Source organism: Micromys minutus (assembly GCF_963924665.1).
Source record: "Micromys minutus genome assembly, chromosome: 16".
Classification (NCBI taxonomy): Eukaryota; Metazoa; Chordata; class Mammalia; order Rodentia; family Muridae; genus Micromys; species Micromys minutus.
The window spans coordinates 31,774,442-31,800,471 of record NC_137985.1 but is presented as its reverse complement, the minus strand read 5'-3'; the positions used below and the strand labels follow the sequence as shown (position 1 = coordinate 31,800,471).

The following is a 26,030-nucleotide window of genomic DNA, read 5'->3' as shown; positions in this document are numbered from 1 at the left end:
TCACAACAGCTGGATCATCTGCCTAAGATCTGCACAGGACTGGGCCCATCAACAGTCTGCCATGGAAAGAGGAGGGGCTTATGAGGTCCCACCCAAGGAAGATTTTATACACAGTTAATAGTTGGAGAGGTAGGGACAGACATTTACTTCAGAGGTGGAGTCACTAGTATGATGCCTATGATGCTGTAAACATGCCCTTACCCACGCTCCTGTAAACAACACCAATAAAATTCAATTGGTCCCTTTCCTCCCAACCCCCCTCAAAAAATAGACATGACAAAGAATGCGGGTTATCAGGAATGGGAGGGGGCGAAAGAGGATAGCCAGGTGAACATTATTTAAACGGCACAAATGGGTCACAAAGAATGCAGTTATTATGTAAAATCAATATGAGCTAATACAGTGTTTTCGGTAAAAAAAAAATTAAAAAGAAAACTTAATGCAGACATTGACAGCAGTGAGGATGCAGGTATTTTTGTCTATGTGCTAGCGAACAGGAGGTCTACAGTCTACCTGTGCTTCGCGGGGTGTGTGTACACGGCCGGTGTAGTTGTTTTTGCCTATTGTGTCTGCAGTGTCTGTATGTGGGAAGACAGCCGCACCACTCAGCCTGGGGTATGTAGGGATGGGTGCATGAGGCTTGGAGCTCTGTGCCACTATGTGCCCATCATTCAGGCTGTATATCATCAGTTTTCTCTGTAGCTGGAGTGAGGAGGGCACCTCTTTGCAGAGGGAAGATAGAGGGATGTTGTGAAAGTATAGGGAGGTGAGTGGGATGCATGGTTTCCTACCTATGGGCGGTAGGGCGTGCTGCGCCCAGATGTGTATTTGTGCCCTGGCTGTTGGGGGGCCTTGTGCCTGCTCCGACGTGCATCTGCCTAGCAGTCTGCGATTTAGAAAGCAGGGGGGGTTGAATTTGGGAGATGGGGTGTGTAGGAGGAATGGATGGAAGTGTGTAGGTGGAGAGGTTGGGTCACCAAAGCGAGCGAGGGAGGCGGAGAGAGTCGAGAGAGGGAGTGGTCCTCGCTCCAGTTCTCCCCGCCCACCCTGCAGAAAGTGTCTCCTGATTGGCTTCGAGGCCGCAGGGCTCAGGTTACATTCGCAAGAGTTGCGGAGCGCGGGAGACCGGACCCAAGAGGAGAGAGGCTGGTTCTGCACCGATTCTGTGCTGGTCGGGGAGTGCCCGACAGCCCCTGAGCTGCCACCCAGGATCGTACAAACCCACCCCCGCTCTGCGCCAGGCTCCACCCCAGTCAAGGACCCTCAACACCGGCAATGGACTGCTGCACGGTGAGTCCATACTTGAACTCAGCTTGGTCTGGGGCAAGGGGCGCCCGAGAACCCCTGGGGTTGAGGAAGGGATGGAAGTGGGTGAGGAAGACCTAGGAGCCTTGTGGGGAAGGATGGTGCTGAGATATTGTATTGGATGGTGGAAGGCGCCTGCCTGATCTGAGCCAAGCCCTAGGGAAAATGCTCCCCAGCTCGCGGGGGCGTCTGAGCGCCCATGGGCCAGACAATCTAGGTTGGATCCGGAGCTGAGCAGAGCTTTCATGAAGGAAAGCTGCTGCTTAGATGAGAGATGGAACTTCCCCCCATGGAGACACAGGAAAGTTGCTCGTGTGCTAGTCCTTCCCCTTGGTATTTTTTGACCTCCACATGAGCTCTTATCTCACTGCTGCCGTCGCGGACTGTGGCAAGATCTTCAGGACCCTCAGATGATCGTCTAAACCTTTATGTGGCGAAGGCGGGGAGAATCCACCCTTGTCTTGGTGGTGATGGGCAGCAAAGAGCCTAGTCAGTGTGGTTCTGAGGAGGAGCTGGTCCAACCCCCAAGACCTTCTCCTTTGGAAGGTACTGGGTGAGTGACCGTGAGAGGGCTCTGTGGGCAAGGGGAGGAAGTGTCTGTCAGCGCCTACACGGAAACTGGATGCTGCCAGTGCCTAATGCCAAAGCAGATCGCGTTAAGGGCTCTTGTATGAAGGCATCCGGCACAGTACTGGCTCCTAGCTGGGTACTGGAGTTGAGTGACACAGGTCTTTGCTTATTCTCAGCCTCTGATCTGCAGGGAAAGACTACTCCAAACTCCTGGTGTTTTCTTTCTGTCGGTCTGGCTAAAGACGCCAGAGGTTACTTAACTGACAGCAGAAACCCCACCTTTCTCCCACAATGTGCAAAATAAATAACTAAGTTTGGAAGGAAAGAATAGCCCATTTCTTTAGGAGGTGACACTTACTGATGTCTGGGTGCCAAGAGGCAGTAAGAACTTAGGGACAAGCCATTGTTGACATTTTAATTCTTGTTAAATCAATAACAGCTGCCGGTGTGCCTGATCACCCTAGGTAGGTAGGTCTTTTACAACTGTACAAACGGGGATTTAGAGATGTGACCCCCACCCATAGGCGCCTTTAACAAGTGTGGAGCCCTGTCCTCTCAAAAAACTGCCCTCTTTGAAGCATACTGATTTTCATTATCGTAAATGCTCATAGCAGTAAATGTGTAAGACCAGAAAAAAAAATATGTAAAAAGAAGCATGCCAATCACATACAGTCCCCGCCCTTTGAAGAGCACTGGCCAGGGCTTCTTCCAAGGAAGCTGTTTGTTATTCTCCAGGGAACAGTTTGTCTGCTTATTTCTTATTTACTTACTTTTTTTTTTTGGTGTTGGAGATTAAACACTGAACTTTATGCCTGCTAAATATATACTTTGCTTCTGAGCTACACACTGAGCCCAAGAATCACTTTTTGGCTGGGAAAGGAGAGGTGTGAGTCTTCCGTCTCAAATGAGGAAGAGCCCCTCACCCCCAGCAGTGTTCCATTAAGTAAAAATAAATAAATAAATAAATAAATAAATAAATAAATAAATAAATAAATAAATGGCAGATTATGAGATATGAGTCAACAGGGGAGGAGGGTAACTGCTAGGCAAGAAAGAAAAGGATGAGAAGCCAAAAAGGATGGGGAAAGGAATCAGAAGATGTGAATGGGTGAAGATTCTAGAAAGCCTGAGAAGGATGAAGAAGATGAGATGTGGGGCTCCGGCCTCCAGTCCTGTCTCTCCCGGCTCATGCTTATGAATAGCCAGGAAGCCATTGGTGGTGTGTGGCAGGAAGATAGCTCCACAGCATATAACCAATACCCATAAATAATAGCTGAGAGTGTGGCTGACATGTTTGAAATCAGTGTCCCCTACAGGAAGAGGGACTATCCACCCAGGAGGGCTTCCAGAGGTATTGAATGTCTGAGGTCCAGGGGTACCTCCTCCACTGGGCCCTGACACAGTTTTCTGTTTTCATATCCAAATTCCACTGGACCAAAGGGCCAGACAATATTGGGCATCAGTCTCATGGAGAGAGGCAGAAGACAAATGGGGCGAGAAGGGTGGAGGGCTGGGATGGGGCAGGGCTGCTCTCGGCAGCTCTGTGCTGTAGAAGGAACAGTAGGCTTCCTCATCTTTTACTCTGGCATTCTCTTCCATGACCAACCTACCTGATGTTTGGGAAGAATCTGGTCTTGCCTTGTGTGTTTCTTTCCCCCTTGGCAAGCAAGCTTAGAGAGAAATGAGGAAAAAGAAAACAAATCAGGGAATGGTTTTAAAGGGGCTATTATTCGATGCTTCAATGGCATTTGACATAGGAAATGTACATGTCTTTCCTGCCTTCGTTTAATAGGGAAAGGAAAAGAAATATGTTTTGATATCCCATTCCTTCCTCTTTTTTTCTTTTTCTATTTATTTATTTATTTATTATTCCTCCTCCTCCTTCTTTTCCTCTTCTTCTTCTTCTTCCTCTTCTTCTTCCTTTTGTAGTCTAGTGGCTGCATACCAGCTAACAGTGTAGAAGTAACCACCTGCCCTAAGGCAGGGGGTAAAAGTACGAATTCTAAAGTAGACCATTTCACTGTCTGTCTGCTGTGCAACCTGGGGGAGTTATAAATGTCTCTGAGGTTGTTTCTTGACTTCTAAAATGGGGGTTTCATAGCATAAAATGTCTCAAGTACTTAGCACAGGACCTGATATATAACAAGCATAGTTCTTAAAGCTGTTCCGATTTGGGGAGCAGAAGGACACTATTCACCTGAGCTAAGTTCTGCTTGGCCCTGAAGAAGATGAGAGTCCCAGAGGCAAAGGGTACCCATTCATGGTTCCTCCTTTTTTTGGCAAGTGCATTCTCCAATCCCCAGATATCCCCAGTTCACACAGAGGCCCTCTGCACAGATGACCATCAGTCTCTAAGAGGCAGCTGCCCAAGCACCAAAACCAATGAGCTTCTCCCAGATTCCTATGGCTTTTGCCTCCAGTTCTGCCTATGAGCAGCCATGAGCAGCCTCCTAAGGAATCAGCCACAGGAACTGGGAACAGACTCAAGGAAGAGCAGCATTGCCCTGTGCTAGGCCGTGTCGGGGTAGCTCAACTTGTCTTGCCAAGTTTCGTGTTCTGGATTATCTGTGGTGGGTGGTGATAAGATCAGGTCTTAGGGTAGTTGGAGAAAAATACCAACCACCCAAACCACCGCAACCTCTAACATCTAACAGTGGGAAGACTAAGGAGAGGGGATCCGGAATTTTGTGCTTGCTGACCTCTGTCAAAAAGTCTACTTCCTGAGGATATCTCAAAGAGAAAATTATACTCACACTCGGAAAATCAGAAAACCCAAAGGGGTTGATCTGAATTTTATGTGAAGTATAAGATGCCAGAGAGAGCCACAGAGCTAACTAAGAAGGACAAGAAGACAGAGGATGTTTTCGGCCTATCCATCTGCATTCTGGCAACTCCCTGAAATTGTGTTTAAGTCCATTAGAAGCATCTTGAACACAAATTAAGGATCTCTAAGGCCCAGGAAATGAGGGCAGTGGGGGAAACATGATGGGGGGAATCGTTTGTAAACTTTGCCTTGGGCTTCTGGAGTAGAAACTGAATCCTCACTCATACCCTGACCATTTCTGACAACTAGGTAGCTGGTGGCCAGGATAAGGCAGAAGAAATGCTGCCTTACAATGTGAGATCTTGGCCACCTCACAGAAGAAGAGAAAGACGGTGAAGGCAGTTAGTTTTTCTTGGTCAAGACAAAATCCCAGAAGCCATTGGAAGGTTCTTCTAGGCCCTTCTGGCTTCATAGCAACATCCCCTCCACATCCCTTACTGATGCTGGAGTAGTTAGCCTCTGAAATGGATACTATCAGCTTCCAAAGCCTTTCTTTTTTTTTTAAATAAAGATGTATTTATTTATTTTATAAGTACACTGTAGCTGTCTTCAGACACACCGTAAGAGGGTGTCAGATTCCCATTACAGATGGTTGTGAGCCACCATGTGGTTGCTGGGAATTAGACTCGGGGCCTCTGGAAGAGCAGCCAGTGCTCTTAACTGCTGAGCCATCTTTCCAGCCCCCAAATCCTTTCTTTATTTTTGCTCAGTTGGTAGTGGGGTGGTGGTGGTGTGTTTGAGAGGAGATCTCATGTAGTCCGGAGTGGCCTCAAACTCCTGATCTCCCTTCCTCAGACTCCAAACTCCATAGAACTGAGAGTACAGAAATCTACCTGGCCCCAATTCTTTCTGCTCTCACCTAGAGCAAGGTGACAGAGGAACAGAAGCTGGACATGAAAATATGCCCGCAGCATTCTGTGGGCAGAGGCAATAAGAACTGAGTTTAAGGCTTTCCTGGAGTACAGGTTGCCTTCCGTCTAGGGATGCAGCTCGTTGGTGGCCATTTGCTAATCATTCATGAGGCCCAGATTTGATCCCCAGAACTCAGAACTAGCAACAGTAAGAGTGAATGAAAGAAAGGAAAAAAGTGAGGGAAGAAGAGGAACCCTGGCTTTGATGACATCACACATTCCTTAATGGTGGAAGTATGTTTTGAGAAATGTGTCTGTCATTAGCCAACTTCATAATGGTTCAGATATTTCAGGGTTTACAAGTAAACTAAAATGGCTACAGCAGCAATCACTAATATAATTGGGGACTGCCATTGTATGTGATGTGTCATTGGCTGAACATATCATGGCACATGACATATCATTAGAATGAACTGTGTAAGACTTGTTACAAGACCACTTCCAGCTTACAGAAGCAGTGACATTTAACATCACCTCACCGTTTTGCAAGGCAATCAAAGCATAGCTACTGTTTGCTGATCAACTAAAGTATGCCAGAAATTTTCATGAAACCATTCAATTTATTCTTCTCTAGAATCCATAAAAGCAAATACTATCATTGTGATATTTTTCAAATGGAAGATCTAAGACTGGGAAAGCTCAGATAAGCTCTCAAGACCACACAGTACTCCCAGAAGTACAGCTAAGCTGGTTGGCTGGTTAACTGGTTACCTGGTTGCATTTCCTTTCTTAGGCATTACAATAAACTCTAAAACTTGTCATAACAAGGTTCAAATCTATTAGCTATTGATAATTGTCTGGATCCCCAGGTAGGTTGTTGGAGTTTTGGGGGTTTTTTGTTTGTTTGTTTGATTGATTGATTGATTGATTGATTTTCGGGTTTTTTTTTTTTTTTTTTTTTTTTTTTTTTACATTCCTAGCTATCAGTTTCATCACGGTAAACTCAAGAAAGAATGAAAGAGTGCTCAGTCTTTATTGTTGAGGAAGAATTAAAATGCTTGGAAAACATAGCTCTTGCACGTGGGATAAAGGAAAAGCTTAAATGGTAGCCATTGGCCTCATTCCTTTCTTCTCACGAGCACATGAGGAAAGAACTTCTTGCTTTCTGTTTCCTTTTCGGTAGTTGTTTTACCTCTTTTGGGTGTTTGAGTCCAACCCAGGAGACAGTAGAAAATAGGAAACCCAATGGGAACACCGAATGGGGCCTCTGGCTGACTTGTAGTCTTTTTCTGATGGTGTGTCCATTCCCTGAGGAAGAAAGGTCCTTCTGAGCTGCCGGGCATCATCTGAGAGCAAGGGGGGGGGTCACTTCCAGCACTACCTGCTGCTTTTTCTCTGTTCTTCCTGACGCAACTAGGCAGCACCCTGAAACTAAAGGCTACTTTCAAATGGAGCTAGCTGGCTTTCTTTTCTTTTTCCTCCGAAACACTTCTTCCTGTGTCTGTTGGTCTAGAACCTTTCTGGTAGTTGCTGCCTAGAATGTGTGCTAGCCCTCAGAGGCTTCCCTCTCTGCTCCTTCCGCCACCCTCCAGGTCCTCCCAGTTCAACAGGGCACTAGGCTTGCCCCATCCTCTGGGAGTCTGGTCTTTATCACCCCCATCCCCTCCTTGTCTGGGCCTTATCACCTCCATTTTTTTTAATACCTGCCCCATCTTCAGGAGAGTGCCTGCTCCAAGCCAGACGACGATATTCTAGACATCCCGTTGGATGATCCTGGAGCCAACGCCGCAGCAGCCAAAATCCAGGCGAGTTTTCGGGGCCACATGGCGAGGAAGAAGATAAAGAGTGGAGAGTGTGGCCGGAAGGGACCCGGCCCCGGGGGACCAGGCGGAGCTGGGGGCGCCCGGGGAGGCGCGGGCGGTGGCCCCAGCGGAGATTAGGCCAGGTGAGGCTGGCTGGAGCGCTTCGCGGGCGGGAGGCTCTCTGGCTTTCAGGCCTGCTTGGAGAAAGCTGGAGAAATCTAAGGTTGGGCTGGGAGTGGAGAAGGAAGTTAAGGGTGGGGACCCAGAGGCAAGTGGGTGGGAGGCCAAGGATGCTGGTATGCCACGAGCTAACCTGTTTCTCCCTCCCTTTCGTCTGCCTCACCTTGGACCGAAGAACTGAACATTTTACAAGGTAACCAAAGCGGCAGAGTTTGTAGGGGAGTATGTTGGGTGGGAGAAATGACTAGTCCCTCTCTCTGCTAGCCCTGAACCCCTCGGGCCAAGGAACATAACTTTGAAGGCCTCTGGTATGTCCAGACGCCTGAGGCTGCGGCAGGGACACACCTGGACCAGCACGTTCACATAGTCAGTCACCCTCATTTGACTGCACAAGCGCAGCCGACGGCCATAAGCGCGGGGAGGCTCGCTCACGTAGCTGCCCTAGGGCTCACTTCAGCTCAGTGAGCCGGGGCGGGGGTCTGGGTGACACTCCCCGAAAGGGAGGGGGAAATGGTGCCAGCAGAAAGCACATTCTCAGACCTTCTCTTTCCTCAGTTCCAGAGGAGAGTCGGATGCCGCGTCCCCCTCGCAGTGACAAGACTTCCCTACTGTGTTTGTGAGCCCCTCCTTCCCACCAACCAGCCAGCTTCAGGAGCCCTCCCCTCTCCCCGCCGCGTCCCAGAGACTCTCTCTCCCAGGCTGGCTTCGTCGTGGCGTAGCCAAGTCCGTGCCCTTTATAGCTCTTCCGTCTAACGTGGTCTCCTTTCGCCTTTTCTCCCCACCCTCGTCCCAAACTCCAGACTCCCAAAAATGTCCTTTTGCTTCACGCCCACCTGTCCACGCGCCCAGCATGCAGCTCTGCCTCCGCAGCCTCGGTGCGCTTCGCTGCGCGTACTGCAGAGGGCGCCCAAAGCGTCGCCCAAGTACTCTCAAAAAAACAAAAAAGAATGAAAAGAAAGAACATAATGAAAAGAAAGAAAGACAAAAAAAAGAAAGAAAGAAAAAGAAAAGTAACCACCAAGTTCTTTCGTTCTGTGGGCAACGAAAGGGGGCGCCCCGCGTCTTTCTGCCCTAGCCTAACCTCAACCTCCTAAACTTGGGGCTAGGAAAGAGGGGGAGAGGTTTTCATGATTACCTGATGATGTCCCTTGCTCTAATGGGAAGTGAAGTCCTGTCCCACACCTGCCCGTCACCCTCTTTTTTTCTTGAGAACGCACCCTGAGAGCAGCCCCTCCCGCTCTCCTTTGTTTATGCAAAAGCCTCGGGAGCAGCGGAGCGCCAGGAGGCTCCGACCGGAGGAGTCTTCTGCCGGCCAAGCCCCTTATAGCCTCTCCCCCACTGGGCTCCTGGGGTTGTGGCTGGAAGGTTTTTAATCTCTGCGTGTGCATGTTACCATACTGGGTTGGAATGTGAACAATAAAGAGGAATGTCTAAGTGTTCAGAGGGTGCAGGGTGGGGGTGGGAGGGAATGGGAAGTGAGGGAGCAGGGGTTTGCATAAGGCACTAACGGAAGTCAGAACAAATCTCATTTAGTCAAACCAAAACTCAGAGACAGGGTGGAGGGGTGAAAGGGTGGGAGCTATACAATGACACCTAGGCTGAAGCCTATCCCTTTGAACCAGTCGAACTTCCTACTTCTAGCACCATCTCTAGGATTTCAAACTCCTCACTCCTTCCTTTCTTTACTGATAGTACTCTTTGGGCCACAAAGAGGAATTCACCGCTAGAAAGGAGAACGAGGTAGCATGGTACCTAAAGGTTTTAATTATTAACATCCGCCCCCCCCCAATCACCCTCAGGGATCACAAGTCAGACAACCATAGGGAGTTTGGACTTGGTGGCGGTCACTGTGCTGCCGGATGGAGACCTCTCCAGGAGCCCTTTGCCGTAATCGGCTCCCATAGATGCTTGCTCAAAAACCCCAGGAGCGGTGGCATCCTCCCTGAAGGATACAAGCAAAGTCATAGGGAAGCTAGAAACATTCCTTAGGCAACTATCATCCTCTAACCCGGGGACATTTAAATTTTGCTGTCCTGAGAATCACCTGTGGAACTTTGTTTAAAATGAAGGGACTCCAGGCCGGACTCCACTGACACACACACTTTGCCTTGGGAAGCATGGAAAATGGCCTAAGTCAGAGCGTTTAAACAAGTTCCTGGGTCTTTGTCTAGTCATCCGAAGGCCACATTTTAAGACATGTCCTGGGAGTTGAGGAGGTGGCTCAGTGGGTCAAGTGCTTCATTTCTAAGCGGGAATACCTTAAATCCAACCCCAAGAATTATAAAATAAACCAGACACAAGTCTGTAATCTCAGAGCTGGAGAGGTAGAGACAGGTGGGTCTCTGGGGATTGCTTGTCATCTAGCTTGCTTGGCCAGCTCCAGATCAGTGAAAAATGACTACAAAAGGTCCTCTTATTTCCACATGGGTGGGACAGCACATGTATGCCCTACCACACATGTACAGTATGAACATACAACGTTAATGAGCTACAATAAGCAAAAATGTGTGAGATGGTCTTCCTAGAAAGGCCAGGTTATCCTCTGGCCACAAACTTGCACACTCAACCTGCACAAACATATACACACATGCGCATATGTGTACATGCATACACACACACAGAAAGAAATGATCAGGTATGGTGGTGCACACCTTTAATCCTAGTACTTGGGGAGCAGAGACATAAGATTTCTACGAGTTTGGGGCCAGCCTAGTCTACACAGAGAGTTCCAGGCCAGCCAAGGCTACCTAGTGAGACCTGTCCAAGGGAAGAAAGAAATCTCACTCCTGTCCCTATGCCAACGCCATGCCTTGCAGCTTAAGTGTCAGGTATATAACTAAGAAAGTTTTGGCCTTTTGTGTTTACTCCATCCAGAATAACTAATCCCATGACAAATAAAACTCCTGGCATCCACCTCTCCTGTTACCTCTATGTGAGATATATATATACCTAAATGCATTAGGTAAGTGATATATAGCTAAATGCATTAAGTGATATATATTTAAATGCATTAAAGGAAATACCACACACACACACACACACAGCAATCCAACAAACTGAGCCATCCCTATCCTAGCTTATAAATCAATCTCTCCTTCCAGTACCAGGGCTAAGTAGGAACCCCTCCCCTTAAAGGTTTTTAGTGACATTAGCTTGAAGACATCCACTTGGAGCCTGATCTTTTCCATTTCCCTCTGCACCACCCCCGGCTCTTCTGCTTACCGAAGGTCACTGCCCCCGTATGTCTCCTTGGGTTCCTTTTTTCTGTCTTTCTGGAACCTGATCAGGCAGAATGCAGCAACAGACAGCAACAGCACGCCCAGAAGCACCCCGATCAGAGTCCCAGCCACTCGGCCTTCAGAGGAGTCTAGGGAGACAGGACCCTCAGAGTTGTAGAAAATTTTACCCACCTTCAGATAGTGTCATACAGTCTCCCCCAAGCCAAGCCTTTGGCCAGGCCTCTCCTCAGCATCCCTACCAGTCACAGAGAGGTTCAGCTCGCAGGAGGCACTGCCCATCTGGTTGCTGGCTACACATCGGTAGGTACCAGAAGAGGCCAGGGAGAGATTGGTGAGAATGAGCTGCCCGGACACTTCATCTAGAGAGTGAGAAGGAATCGTGCTTTCATGTATTCAACTCACAATGAGTCCACACTAACGACCACAAAAGCTTAATGCATTTATTCCTTCAAACAACCTACCAAGAAAAGTTTAACCTCATTGGTCAGAATCCTGGCCTCCAAAGTCCCTGCAACCTGTGTGCCCTTGCCACCCGACACTGCTGCCTTCTCCGGAGGAAGCGGAACTGCATCTCCAGGAAGATGATAATGGATGTGGAACACTTACTGGATGAGCTCAGATCCTGGTGTCAGCGAACGTCTTAATAACTAAACATCCTCTAGAACAGATCTAAGCTGAGCCAACTGCTTTTCTCAACTCTACTTCTGCCTCAGAAGGCAGAGAGCACATCAGGAAATGATGGGGGGGGGGGGAGATTTGCTGGATAAAGCCGTCTACAGGGATTGTAACTACACAAAGAAACAAAGCATCTGGGACCAACAAAAAGAAAGCTAAGCCTTCTAGATATACGGCTCCAAAAAAAACCCACCAAATGTTTGAACCAGTCAAATCTACTCTAGTTGCCTCTCTAGGAAGTTTGGAAGGAACTTGTGACCCTTAACAGATAGATCTGTAATAAGTAGACAAGAAGGAAGTATATAACTGTCCCCTGGCTGCTACTCTCTACCATGTTATCCAGGAAGACATTTAGTTTGGGAAGGGTTTCCCAAGCACCAAAAGGAGGACAGACAAGAAGGCACCAATACAAGAAAGGAGGAAGGAAAGCCTTAGTCATAGCAGATATGGGGAACAGGGTATAGAGACCAGATCTTACGTCTCCAATCTCGTATTCCCAATGCCCTGTGAGGCTCTTACCTTGAACCATGCTCCCAGAAGGAGGTGTAGGAAAAGACCCAAGACGTACCCAGTTGTACACTGGCTTGGGTGCTCCCTCAGAAGAGCTGCATCTCAGTGCAGCAGAACCTCCCACAGAGGTTTGCCCACTCTGGCTGCATAAGGGGTTACTGGGGGGCACTGCAAAAACACACACACAGAAGAACCTCGGTAATCCTTTAACCCCAGACCTATTGAGTTTAACTTTTTCAATACCTCTGCCAATAGTGGTCTATACCACTCGGTGATTTTCCACTACTGGGAATTCTGAGTCCTAGAAAGGTCTTCCTCATGCTGAGCCCAAGCATATTGTTAATATAGTGTCGACGAATTGGTTTCACTTCTTGGCATCTGGGGCCACAAAGAGAAATTATAATTTCTCCTCCACATGAAGGCTCTTCAGATATTCGAATGCATGGGCCAAGTATAACATCCTGGGCCTTTTGTTTTTCCATATAAACATACCTGTCCACTTTTCAAAGGTCTTGTTCAGCACTGAACATAAACCAGAATTTATGGCGAGGTGGGAGCTCTGAGCACAATGTGCTACTCAATTCTGGGGGCTTTGTTCCTCTGGTAGCCACTTCCTTCTCTGTCACTGACATTAAGAGGGACAGAATCCAAATCTGAGCTCCCAATGGGAGGTTCCTGAATGATGGAGCTAGTGAACTATGTTGTGACTCAACATCTCCAAATATGGTTACCCCCTCCCCCACCAAAGGGAGATACTGTGGGGTGGAGTTGTAGCTTAACCATCTAGGGTAGGGTAATTTTTTTTCTTGAGGCTCCTAATGCCACTGAGTGCTTGGCCTGCATATCAAGACTAGAGGTGGGGGGGAAGGTAGGATAGGAGAGTGGCTAGTGCATTCCCAGCATGCCTTACCCAGCACAGTAAGGTTGATTAACCCCAACCCGTTGGTGTAGAAATCTGGCGGGTTATTAACGTTGCAGAGGTAGGTTCCAGTGTCGGAGGGGCGGAGGGCAGTCAGTTTCAGGGTAGCCAATCCTCCGGTGGGCGGGTTGTGGAGAAGGCTGGCCCGATCTGCTTTAGAGCCAGTGGGATACAGGTGGCCATTGGTGAAGTACAGAATCTGAGAAGAGGCCCACGTCTTATAAGCAGCAAAAGGCAGAACAGTATACTCTCAACCACACCGCCAGGTTCAGTCAATGTAGTGGCTGAACCAGGCTACATTTGGGCAGAGGAGTTGGGACTCATGAGCTGGGTGGAAGAGAAGGAGAGAGTGTAGGGCCAAAATGGCTGAGTCCTCCCCACCCTTCATCCTGGGTGAACCTCTGTCCCTGGCCAATCCCGGAAGGCACGCTGCCCTCAACTCACAGGCACAGATGCAGAGATGGGCTTCCCAGGCTGCACAAAGCTCCACTCCAAGGCAAAGTTGTCACCCACGGATGTGCTGTAACTGCAGCTCAGCTCAACCGTCTCGCCCGTTGGCATGCTCAGAGGCTCAGTGGGGACAGTCACCTCCACAGCTAGCCCTGGGACCGAGGACCCCAACAACACAAATCTGTCCCACACTACCATGGCTATTTAGAGGTTGGGGCCTCCTTTGCCACAGCACAACCCCCTCCTTCAGTTCAACCCCTTCTCTCCTGAAACGAGGTTTCCGGGAGGGAGGAGCCCACGGCCCAACCCGGTTTTGTGTGTGTGTGTGTGTGGGTAAAAGGTCCAAGACTAGGCCAGGTATGAGGATGCATTGGCAGAAAAGGAAACAAGAAAAGTTCCTGCAATGGTAAATCCTCAGATGTAAAGAGAGGCCAAACTCATTAGCTTGCCTCCCGCTTCTCCTCCCAGCCTTCACTGCCTCCTTCCCAGCCTGGCACAGTGACTCCCCGGCTGCAGGAACTAAGCAAGACTGGGAAGCCCTGCCCTGCTCTCAGCTCTCGCCTTGATCCCATTCCCCAACCCCCACCCCCAGCCTCTCCTCACCACTCAGGCACAGGAAGCCCAACAAGTGCCCGCAAAGGAAAGCCCCCACCGGGGGCCAGGCCATAGCCACTGCGGTCTCCAGGTCCTGTCCTTTATCGGTCTGAAGGATGTAAGGAGTTGGGTCTAGAAAAGCCCGAAGGGCAGCTGCCTGTGTTTGGGCTGGAGAGAGACTGATTATCTCAGAGCAAACAAGGGCAGAGGCGGGCACCCTCAGGTAAGAAAAATGCTCCTCCCTCTTCCAGGCCTGATTCTGGGATAATTTTTTCCTCCCCCACCACCAAACTCTGAAGCTTTCAGACCTCTAGGGAAGGTGCTGGGCTTGGGGTAGGCACTCTAAAGACAAGAGTTCCGAACCAGCAGTTTGCAAGGGAAGTGTCTTAAGCATTCTGATACTGACTGGCCGATGGTAATGTCACCTTGGAGGCCATAGGCAACAAGCATGTGTCCCAGGATCTGTCCTAAACTCTTCAGAGATTCTCTTCCCACCACTTGCTTTCAGTGTAAGTCTCTCCAGGGAAACTATACCCACTGCTCCATTTCCAGAGTTACTAGGGACAGAGAAACTGAGATCTGAAGACCCCACCCTTGGTAGGAAAGAACTGGGTAGGATTAGGACATCAACCGGCACAGCATCTGATGCCTTTCTTCAAATGAAAAAGGGCTCGGCTACCCAAATGGTAGGAAGGTACACCTGTTAAGAATCCAATGGCACAGGTAAGGAAACACACGGGGAGGTTCTTCCACATCACCTCCTTGCTGTTCGGAGTAGGTTAGGGAACCCTTGGCCTCAGGCTCTTGGTACCTTCTCATTTCATATGACAACGCATGGCCCTTCTACAGAAGCTATAAGCTAGTAAGCCCTGAGGTTGTAGGATCTACTTTACAGCCTCCCGAAACTCAACTTTGGAAAGGTCCTAGTTAGGGGGAAAAAATTGATTTGATTATTACTTGTCCATGCAAATTCGATGTATCTTTATTGAAATTTTCAAAATAAAGACAAAGACACCAATTTCAAGTCAGGTTTCAAATGTCTTTCCTATCCCCTGCTCCAACAAAACCCAGCCAAGCCAGCCGGACAGGTTATATTAATACAGGGTGATAAAGTGAGTGGCAAAGGGACAGCGTTAGATGAAGGCGTGGTACAGATCACAGAGCCAGGGGCATCACTGACCGGCAGTCTCCTCCAGGGCCCTTGGAGGGTAGCCAATCTCTGCAGCCTTCATCTGGCTTCATAGAGAAAAGCTGGGAGGAAGTGAAGCCTCCTTACTCCCAACCCCCAATCTCAGGTCCGTTTCCTCCTTTTGCCCTTTGACCCAGATTTTGGTCTTACTGAGGCCCAGTATTCCAACAATAGAAGGAGGTAGGGGCAAAGGACTGGAGGTCTAGAGTGTAGGTATCCTCCCAAGTTCCAGTCCTCTGTGCCTCCGGAGACCTTGACAGAAAGGTGACATACCAGATGTAGCTACTGAATGTCTGCGCTATCACACGAGAGACCCTGCCTGACTCTGTGCGGGCACCATCACAGGCACAGCACCCATGCGGTTCAGAGCAGAAGAAGACACCCCACCTGGGGTCATGGATACTGCCTGAGGTGGGGGTCCATCTGTCCTGGGCAGTCTTGGTGAGGACAGGGCCTGGCTAGAGACACTGGGTGTGGGAGTAAATGTGCCAGGTCTTGGTGGAGCAGACTTGGGTGGCCGCAGGGCCCGTGCTGAAGTGACTGAGGAAAGTGTCCCATTCTTGGAGATGGTGTCTGAGCCTTTGGTCCAAGGCAAGGTTCGGGGAGCAACGGCATCTTCCCTGGTCATCAAATAAATAACACATCAGAAGCCAAAAGGAGAAAAGGGAGAAGAGTTTCTACACGGTTGTCTTACTGTTCCTCCCCACACATATATCAACTCCCTCTCTTTCCTTTTACATCTTCCTGGAAGGATATTGTTATACCCACTGCCCAGCTCTCTATTAAAAATGGGAATGGCTTGAATTCCGAGATGCCAGAGAAAAGAAGAGTTGTCACCTCCTCAAAGATCAGGGCTACCTACTTGATATCATTGGCCAGCTCTTCTAGAGTCTTGCTCCGACGTTGGTACAATAGGACCAGCCCGGCTATCAGCACCAACCCAACAAAAGTGCCCACAACTGCTCCAGCAATCATTGCAGCCTTGGATCCTGAAAAAGCCTTAGTGTCATAAAGAGGGCACTTATCTGTTTCCTATTCACTCACGATTCACTACCCAGCTATCACCAAGACATCCTGCCCTTCTCTCTGTTAAGATGGAGGTAGAGGACTGCCAAGGAGAAAATGGCCAGACACTGATCAAACATCTGGACCTGCCTTTGACCAAGTTCAAGTCCCAGTCATGAATCAATGAGAAGCCACAGCAGACTGGCCTCTTCTTTCCTGCAAAGCCATCCACTGATTGTACTTCTTCACCACACTTACCCCTTACTGACCTGTCATTACGTCCAAGGTCACGTTGCACTTGGCAAAGCCTACTCTGTTTTGGGCCTTGCAGACATAGACCCCGGACATGGCGGTGGAAAGGTTGGTGAGCTTTAAAGATCCACGGACAGCATCTACGGAACCAATTTAGCTATCAGTCCAAGGGCCAACTTTTCCATTAAAAACAAAACAAAAAAGTATATATCACGCCCTGGTTCTGGAGTGGCCTCTTTGAGTCTCTGAGAGTCACTGCTCATCTCTGGCCTAATGAGCAGGAAGAATGTGGCAGCTTTCTGGGCTCTGAAGACAGGCTAGCTCAATCAATGCCTGCTCCCAATAATCCCATCTGATCTCTGAACAGACATGCTACGCAGAAAAACCAAATCATCATTTTGACATTTGTTTCTGAAAGGCAATGTGGGGGGATGATCAGGCAAAAAAAAAAAAAAAAAAAAAAAAAAAGTTTGACTAGAAACTAAAATAGCTAGGAACCCAAATGCCCACGTGACCCTTGTGGGTCCCTACTTCGTCTGCAAAATGGGGACAGTACTTTTCAGTCACTGGGGCTGAGAAACAGTCAGACCAAGCATGCTGTTTGGTTGCTGACTCTGTGCTGAGCCTGACCTAAACTCTATGCCTGCTTTTCCTTCACAAGAAACCTATTCACTGAGCCCTTTTAATAATTATTACGTAATTATTAAAGTGTTCAGATTAGGGGCTGGGGAAATAATTCAGTAAATGATGACCAGCCACTCTGGTCAAATCAATGAACATAGGTCCCAGTGAGGGACCCTTTCTCAAAAGCTAAAGTGGACAGCTCCTGTCCCAAGGGTGACAGCCGGCCTCCACACACACGCTCAAGTATCGACACTCAACTTAAATCTGAGGGAAAATGTCAAGTGGGTCCCAGGGCTTTAGTCTGGTAGTAAAATAGATGTTTAGTGTTTGCAAGGCCCTGCATTCTATCTATAGCACTAATAAAATAAAATGGTCCAATGAAAGTATAAAGGAGAAGAATAAAAATATTTACACCTGACACCCAGGAGTGGTTAACACTTTGCCGCATTTCTGTTCTTTATTTTTCTAACCCCACTGGCATTTTAAAGTAATACTTTGGGGCCAGTGAGTAAGGCACCTGCCACATGAGCCTGGCCACATGAGTTTAAGTCCCTAAAACCCACACAAAAGTGGAAAGAGAGAACAAGCTCCACTAAGGTGTCCTTAAGTATATGCCATGGCATACACACACACACACACACACACACACACTATAATAATAATGATGATGATGATACACTTGCCATGGCATACACACACACACACACACACACACACACACACACACACACTATAATAATAATGATGATGATGATGATGATGATGATGATGATACACTTGCTTAAAATATTTAAAGTAATATTTCAAACTGCATCTTCAAAAACAATATCCATGAAGTTGGGTATAGTGCTGTGCACATTTAATCCAGCACTTGGGAGACAGAGGCAGCCAGGTTTCTGTGAGTTTAAGGTAAGTCTGATCTACGTTTTGAGTTCTAGAATAGCCATAGAAGATGCATGAGACCCTGTCTCAAAAACAAAAAATACAACAAAAAAAATTTTCTTGTTATGGTATACAATCAAAATACTATTGCAAAGCCTCAGCAATTAATAATGACCTCTTAAAGTCATCTAATGCCTCATACCTCAAATATTCCAGATGCTGAGCATAGTGTATAATCCTAGAACTCAGGAGGCTGTCAGAAGGATCATTAGTTTGAGGCCAGCATTAGCTATATAGTAAGGCTCTGTCTCAGAAAACCAAAGAAGCTAGGGGTGTGACTCAGTGATAGAGTGCCCACCTTTCGTGTACAAAGGTCCTGAGTTAAATGTGCCAGTATCACAGACACAAAAAAATCCCCTCAAAATTTTTTTTAATAGCTGGTGTGTATAAATCTCATTTTACAAACAAGAAAATGGGAAAAGAGTCACTGAGTTCCTGAGTTGCAGGACTGGAACTTGAATCAGACGGTTTAGTTCCAGACTGCTCTTAGAAGCACTGAGCAGAGCACCTGCCAATATGTCATCGTTCCATGTTCCTCTCTGTAAAGCCTGTTCTCGTCACTCCAGTCTGTGAGGCACCTCTCATCTTTCCTCATCTTCAGCCACCATCTCAGAGACCTCCAGGAACTTCCTTACCTAAGGCTGGTCCGAAAAAGACCTGGGAGGATGGGGCCAGCCTCTCCCACTGGTATTGAGCAGTAGGTTTACTCCTTGGGGACTTGCAGTTCAGCGTTACGTTGGTCCCCACATAGGGCACACCCTGTAAACTACAGGATGGAGGAGCTGGAGGAACTAGAGAAGGGAACACAGGTTAAAATCCATACTCTGACGCCCACAGGTTCTACTCCCCTGATCTCTTTAAACATCCTGCATTTCATCCCGGGTTGTATGCTCCGCCACTAGAGAGGAAGTCCTCCCTGTGCCGCTGTGGGAAAGGATGCAGAGATGTGCCTTTCTTACTCACCCAGCACTTTGAGCTCTATGCTTTTGATGCTGTGGCCCAAACGCGTGCCTTTACTGTCGAGCACATTGACGGAACAGCGGTAGGTCCCAGAGTCTCCCTCCTGGAGGGCCTCCAGGCGCAGGGACACATTCCGCGTGGAGATAGAGTGGACCAGGGACACTCCAGGTTTATTTGACATGGCACCATTGATATAAGACAACACCTAGTGGGGACAGAACATCTGTTAGTAGTCACCAACGCATCTGTCAGCATTGTCAACATCTGTTGGCATATGTTGGGCTCAGCATATCTTCCTCTTCCAAAACAGACTTCTTCACTGCTTCTTCACTTGAAACCAGCCTTCTGACCTGAACCACCTTTCATTAACCCATCTTCTCACTCATTCACAACTCCAGGTAGTTCTCACTTCCAATATGGACCATCTCTTCAGCTTTTACGGTGGCTTTTATACTGGGGGAGGAAAGAGCAATGCAAAAGGAAACATTTATGAAAACAACTGGACTGTACAACTTTGTAAGACCTAAAGGGTCTACCTTTAAAGGCCTCATTTAAAAAAAAAATAAAATAAGATCCCCTGAGAGGCTCTGCCAAATCACGACAAATACAGAGGTGGATGCTCATAGCCAACTGTTGAACTGAGATTAGGGTCCCTAATGGAGGAGTTAGAGAAAAGATTGAAGGAGTTGAAGGGGTTTGCAACCCCATAAGAACAGCAATACCAACCAACCATAGCTCCCAGGGACTAAACCACTATCCAAAGAGTACACATGGACAAACCCATGGCTCCAGCTGCACATATAGCAGAGGATGGCCTTGTTGGGCATCAATGGGAAGAGAAGCCCTTGGTCCTACCAAGGTTCGATGCCCAGTGTAAGGGAATGTCAGGGCAGGAAGGCAGGAGGGGGTTGGGGGGGACCCTCATAGAAGCAGGGGGAAAGGGAAGCAATAGGGGGTTTATGGAGGGGATACTGGAAAAGGGATAACTTTTGAAATGCGAAGAAAATATATCCAATAAAATATTTTTTTAAAAACAACAGATTTCCCCCCCAGTAATTGAAAAGGGTATGGTGGGCTGGAAAGATGGCTTAGTGGTTAAGAGCTCTTCCAGAGGTCCTGAGCTTAGTTCCCAGAGACCACATAGTGGCTCACAATCATCTGTAATGGGATCTGATGCCCTCTTCTGGTGTAACTGAAGACAGCAACAGTGTACTTATATACATAAAATAAATAATTTTTTAAGAAAGAAAATAAAAGAAAAAGGTATGGCTGGAAAGATAACTCAGTCTCTGACACAATTATCCTACACACATGAAGATCTTGGACCTCGGAACTCATGTTTAAGAATCAAAACAAACAAGACCTCAACATTGTGGAGCATTTATTTTTTAACAGCACTGTGCAGTTTCTTAACCATTCAAGTACAGTAAGGTCTGATACGATGGGAACAGAATTGCAATGGCAAAGTAAACTGATATTCAGCATCTGACAGGTTGGAAGAACCACACACACTCACAAATGTCTTCCACAGAGTCAATACAATACCAGCCATTAACCTAGCACACAGAGTGTTGAAGTGGAAAAGATGGAATGAGAAAGATAGCTATGTTTGTTATAAAGACCAACCTTTTAAAAAAGACTAAAACATGTCCAGTTTCTCCCCTATTGAGCCCGTAAAGCATCCCACCTTCAAGGCTGACTATTTTGTTCCAAGAACTGACTTCCTCCCCCAATTCTTTCTTAAATCCTCAAAGACTGTACTGGCCAGTGTCATTTTACTTTTTTCCTCCTGACAAACATTCTAGAAGCTGATATGGAATCATAAAGGTGGAGCACATATAACTCTGAAGCTGGAAAGCCACAGACAGGTGGCCTTTGGGACTTGCTGGTGAGCCAGCATAGCCCAATGGGTAAGCTTCAGGGCTGCTAATATGAGACCCCTGTCTCAAAAACAAGATAGCACCTAAAGAATGATGCTCAAAGGTTGACTTCTGGCCTGCACACGCACACGAGCGCGTGCGCACACACACACACACATCAATATGCATACATATCCAAACATAAACATACATACACACAAATTTAAAGGGGGATTGAACAAGAGTGTCCGCCTTGCCCTGGTGTATTCAGGAACCCCTGGGTTCCATATCAGGCTCTGTATAATCCCAGCACTTGGGAGGCAGATCAAGGAAAGCTGATCTACATAATGAATTCCAGGATAATCAGGATGAGAGGTAGAGAGAGAGAGAGAGAGAGAGAGAGAGAGAGAGAGAGAGAGAGAGAGAGAAACAAATCCCAAACCTGAGATAATTAGATCAAATGACTTCCTGAATACATTTTCCAAGACCATGCAAGAAATCTGTACAGTGGAGGAATCTGAAAATGGTTTCATTAGCTTCTGGATTGAAAAAAAAAAAATCAAAGTGCCAGTCCTGTATAGTGGAGGAACAAAGACGCCAAGGGATAGCAAGAGGCTATACTGTCCTTTACAGATACAAAAGATTTAGGGGTTTAGGGCTGACAAGACGTTCCACTGTTGGGGAAAAAAATTACCACCAAGGCTGATGATCTGAGGTAAATCGCTGGAAGTCACATAAAGGCAGAAGGAAAAAATTATGTCTGACCTCCGGACTAGCACCGTGTCCTGTGCAAGCCCACTCCACACGAACATCCTGATGGGGACTGATAATGAGGGGAGCAAGTGATGAGACATTCTGCTTAAAAGGGGGGGAGTTTTGACTGGAAAGCAGAAGGATCCAGGAAGAGATATGGCCTGTACTTGACAGTCTCAAGCACAAAAAAATGTCAGCACACAGCATGGGGAGCTTTTTTAATTGGTGATCCTGGGATGGTGCCCCCTGCCTTTAATCTCAGCACTCGGGAAGCAGAGGCAAACAGGTCTCTGAGTTTTAAGACCAGTCAGGTATACAGGATAAGACCAAAAAAGAAAAAGGTTATGTTTTACTCACACCGTGTTTCTCCTATCCCCACTCCCCACCCCCACCCCTGTGCTTTTTCCCACGGGCACTTTCACAATGGTTTTGTGGACTGGGTTTCACAATGAGCACCAACATATAGATACTTCTCTTCCCTACAACGTCCTCCATCCGCTTTCTCCGCCAGCTCATCCCTACACCCTCGCTTGTCATTGGCTAAGCCCTTCCCCTCACCTGGTTTGGTTCCTTCCCTTCTTGTTCCAAGAACCAAATCAGGAGGGGCACCTCCCAGGGATGGGATGAAGACTCCTCCTGTGCCATCGTGTACCAGGCAGGGAGCACCACTTCTTCTCCCTCTATCGCCTCCAACTTGTTGAGGCCCGGGGGCACGTGCAGCTCCATCTGAGCCAGTGAGAAAGCGGCTGAAACACAGAGCAAGAAGGGTGTGAGCTGCTAGTGTGGGCTCCCCGGTCAGCCGAAGGAGCCGGCCCAACTTCCGTCGCTTGAGGGGAAAACATATCCCTGGAGGACAAAACTTGGAGACGTGCCCAGAGACCTCTTTCCCAGGGTCCTGCTTCTCCTCACTCCGACGACGTCCTGTGTCTAGACTTAGTGATGGGACCACATTTCTAGCCCTAAGGTACTGAGGCTGAGCAGATTCACCTCCAGAAGAGCGATTCCAGAAGGGAAAGCAGACCTGCTTTGGACCCACATCCCCAGGGCACACACTGGCTCCTCCAGTCTCCTTGGTGAAAGGCAAGGGAGAATGGAGATGCCAACCCAGGTCACCCAGACTCCTCACGCCCGAGCTCGCAACCGGATGGCAGATCGAGACGCAGTTACTCATTAACCCCGCTGCTCCTTCTGAACTCCGGAGTCCTGCGCTCCCAGCTCCGGCGCCTGCTGGTGACTAGGGGAATCCCGGGCCACCGCTCAGTCCCATTGAGTTAGCTCCCCTAGGAAAACTCTCGCCTGAGACCCAGCCAAACCCTCAAGAACACTTTTGGGGGGCCTGGCTATTAAAATGAAATGCCGCTGGGTTGCAGGAAGTTTCAGGATGAGGGGTGAAGACAATCTTGCCACAAGTACAAACCTTCCCCAGCGCGTGTTGGGAAGGAGGAAGGGGGTGTCTCTTTGATTAGGGAGACACTGGTGACACTCCAGTGACCAGAAAATTTGCTTTCTGCCCTTCGGAGAGGCGAAAGGGCGTGGAATGCTAAAGCCTTTTGGGAAATAACTTTGGGTTAGTACAGAGCCAGGGCACACAGGTGGCTCTCTTCCTGGGTCCTGCTCTTCCCGGAACATAGCACTCTGCACGCAGGACAAGCTGCCACCTCAGGGAAGGTGAGCAGGCAGCCGAGGCTCGGAGGCCCCAAACTAGCTGCGCCCCCCGCAAAGCCAGGCGGAAGGCCCAAAGAGACTTAGAATCCTACCGAGCCAGGATGCGCGCCTCCCCCATCGCTTCCCGGCCCGCGTCTTAACCGAGGTCCCCACCCCTATTCCTTGTCCTTCGTGGCATCCCCCACCCCTGACATTTCCTGGTGGGTCCCTGCAGTCGGAGCAGGAAACTTGCGCCCGCCGATAAGGCAGAAGACAATGAAGCCTGGGCTACTAGACCGGAGGCTCTGCAGGACAAAAACAACCCCGCCTTGAGAAGGTCCACTTCCCCTAGGGACTCCGCCTGCAGGTTGTTCCGCTACCTCCAGGCGCATCTGGAGCCTCTAGGCAGCCGCCGCGCTCGCCAGCCTGTAAGGCTGGTAAAGAGGGGGCGGGGGGAGTATCTACCATCAGCTTCGCTCCCCAGGGGCGCTCTAGCTGTCTCTTGCAGAGTTTGCACTTGTAGTTTGCAAATGAGGGGCAGGGGCTGGAAGTGAGATGCAGCCGGTGGACACACTTTCTTCGAGGTGGGCAAGGGGTTCCTGAGATTTCCCAGCCCTCAGGAAGAGCCCCCTACCTGATCAGACCTTTCTGTGGCTGGATGCTGCTGCAAAGAGAAAAATCGGGAGTTGCTAAGGTTCCAATGAAGGACTCCGGGGCTTCTCAAGAATAGCATCATTTGGCCCAATCTGAGACCAGAGGGAGAGAGCAGGCCAAGGCCCTAAGCAGAGCGAATGGGCCCTACTCCCCAGGGCTACTATTTTTAGTTTCCCTCTTTCTCTGAGAAACTCCCCTTGTGGGCTTCTCACGCTCTAGGGGCAGTTCTGAGCCATGAAAGAGCACACGGAGCAGGAGGGCCTTGTTGCCTCGTGCCTTCCCCAGGAGCAGCGAGTACATTTAACCCTCCAGAGGCCAAGAAGAGCAACCTTCATGGCATTGGCAGCAACTCAGGCTCTGGATCTTTGATATGACAAAATCAAACTCAAAGCTGAAAGAGAAAAAGGAAGGGTCCAGGGGTGAGCTGTGGGGTACGAGTACCTCTGTGACGCTCAGGCAGCTGATCTATCTAGGCTTTTCCTCCTTTGCTTGGAGGCTGACACTGCCCTCTCCAACACTTACTGCTGGAGTAAGGGCCAAGTCGAGGAAAGAATCAAGCTGAGGCTGAAGGAGCAGGAAACACTCCAAGCTTTGAAGTGAAGGGCGGAAGCTCATGAGACTCATATCTGGGAACCTTAAGATTTGATGCCTCAACACCACGGAGGCACAGATTAGGTTGAAAGAGACCATGGGCCAGAACAAGGAGATGCCCATCAATGCCTCTGAATTTACTCTATTCTTCCAGGTCCTTATTGCTCTTGACGTGCTCTAGCCCAAGGAAGGCGTTAAAGCAGAGGACTCCCTACCCAGACAGCAAAACAGCCTGGGGAATAGTTTATAATGCACGTAGTTCCTCCTGAGTCACGTCTCTCCAGAAATGTACTGGGCCACCTTCTGCTCTTGCTGAAGCTAGTTGTCCTGGGAAGCTCACCCAAGCACTTGTTTCAGGAGGTTTCCTTCCTCTGGGACCCTTTGGCACCCTCTCCCTATTTTCCTTGTTCCTTCGGATCTGAGAAAAGATAAGGACGACGGTAGACCTGAAATTGTACTGTGTGACTAGTCTGAGCAACTGACCTCTTCCCGAATTTCCTGTGTCCAAATGACCTCATGGTCAGGCTTTGGGGGTATCTCCTTTGATTTCCAGGGCAGGAAGCAGGAGGGAAAGAAAGGAACTTGGTGGGGAAAATGCTGGGACGTGAAGTACTGCTTGAAGTACTTGCGTCAAGGCTGAGGACCAGGCATTCCCCCCGTGGATCTCTCACATCAGCTCTGATGGGGGAGTGGGGGGGGGTGGAACTAAGTCCTTAAGCTCTTTAGTCACTGTTTCATCCAGTGCCTCAGCTTATCCCACTCCCCAACACCACACACCACACCAAAGCTAGAAGCCGGTCTAGCCATAGAAGGGAGAAAGTGTAGCACCAACCAGTGATGCCCAGAAGTGGAGAGTCACGAGGAAAGACAAGAATGTCAAGCAAAAGTCCCTTCAGACCGACTCCCTAAAGTCCTCCCTAGGATCGGATTTACCTGATCAAAAACCCTCCAGACCCGGTGTTTGACTCACCAAGGGTACTCAGTCCCAGGAACAAAACCCGCAACAAGCTGGTCTCCGGGGTTCCAGCCAGAAGAATCATGGCCCTCCTTGGCCCGAAGTACTCAGGGACAGTTGGGCACACAGTGTCTACAGGTGCTCTGGGGGAGCGGCAGCAACCCGACTGTGCACTGGAACCAGGCTACTGACAAGGGTGGCTCCAACCCAAGTCAGCGGGTGTGCGGATGGGGAGGTGGGGTGGAGACCGACTGGACAGGGGGCGGGGCATTCAAAGGGGTGGAGAGGTCACCGTCCTGCCGGGCGTGGCGCGTTAGTGACCCGCAGCGAGGGGAGGGGGGGTGAGCTCTCCCCGGGCTCGAACAGCCGGATCCGGCGGCATCTACCCGGTTACTTTTCAGACTGGGGTCGGAGAAGTCCTGGTACTTTACGAACCAGCCCTGGGAGTATGAAGGAACCACTGTCCTGAGACATGCCTCCCGTGCAGGTGTAGGGAATTGAGGGTGAAAAAGGGGGATTGGGAGACTAAGAAGCTACCCTCACCCGACCAGAACGGCCAGCTCCAAGCCTTGAGTGCCGCATCCTGAATCAAAGCAGGGCGGCCTTCTCAGAGGAAGCCGGAGCCCCGTGTTGTGTGGGTTCAGGTGGGTCAGGCGCAGCCGCTAAGGTATGGATTCAAACAC

The 26,030-nt window shown here is 48.9% G+C and overlaps 3 protein-coding genes across 3 annotated transcripts; 1 reads left to right on the top strand and 2 right to left on the bottom strand.

The window, feature by feature from the left end:
- Positions 1-1,121: 1,121 nt before the first annotated feature.
- On the top strand, positions 1,122-8,967 carry NRGN (neurogranin). The gene is made up of 4 exons (XM_080930634.1): positions 1,122-1,290; positions 7,269-7,495; positions 7,708-7,725; positions 8,088-8,967. The coding sequence occupies exons 1-2, from the start codon at positions 1,276-1,278 to the stop codon at positions 7,488-7,490; spliced, it is 237 nt and encodes a 78-aa protein (XP_080786760.1). The 5' UTR covers positions 1,122-1,275; the 3' UTR covers positions 7,491-7,495; positions 7,708-7,725; positions 8,088-8,967.
- Positions 8,968-9,081: 114 nt separating this feature from the next.
- VSIG2 (V-set and immunoglobulin domain containing 2) lies at positions 9,082-13,992 on the bottom strand (the record flags this gene model as incomplete). The annotated part of the gene is made up of 7 exons (XM_080930633.1): positions 9,082-9,474; positions 10,755-10,899; positions 11,011-11,130; positions 11,966-12,124; positions 12,867-13,074; positions 13,320-13,477; positions 13,929-13,992. 7 exons carry the CDS (start codon positions 13,990-13,992, stop codon positions 9,342-9,344), a joined length of 987 nt encoding a protein of 328 aa, XP_080786759.1. The 3' UTR covers positions 9,082-9,341.
- An 890-nt stretch (positions 13,993-14,882) lies between these two features.
- ESAM (endothelial cell adhesion molecule) lies at positions 14,883-25,543 on the bottom strand. The gene is made up of 7 exons (XM_080929966.1): positions 25,363-25,543; positions 22,062-22,249; positions 18,895-19,096; positions 18,567-18,722; positions 16,383-16,505; positions 15,971-16,097; positions 14,883-15,728 (listed from the first exon to the last, which is right to left on the bottom strand). Exons 1-7 carry the CDS (start codon positions 25,430-25,432, stop codon positions 15,410-15,412), a joined length of 1,185 nt encoding a protein of 394 aa, XP_080786092.1. The 5' UTR covers positions 25,433-25,543; the 3' UTR covers positions 14,883-15,409.
- Positions 25,544-26,030: the final 487 nt, after the last annotated feature.

Bases quoted from the DNA above. Each gene is read 5' to 3' on its own strand.
- ESAM (XM_080929966.1), bottom strand. From the start codon at position 25,432: ATGATTCTTCTGGCTGGAACCCCGGAGACCAGCTTGTTGCGGGTTTTG. The intron at 16,506-18,566 runs GTAAGGAAGTTC...TTGGTTCCGTAG, and splicing joins CTTTTTCGGACCAGCCTTAG to ATGCTGTCCGTGGATCTTTA. The intron at 15,729-15,970 runs GTAGGTAGCCCT...TTTGATGACCAG, and splicing joins GAGCTGGCCAATGATATCAA to GGAAGATGCCGTTGCTCCCC.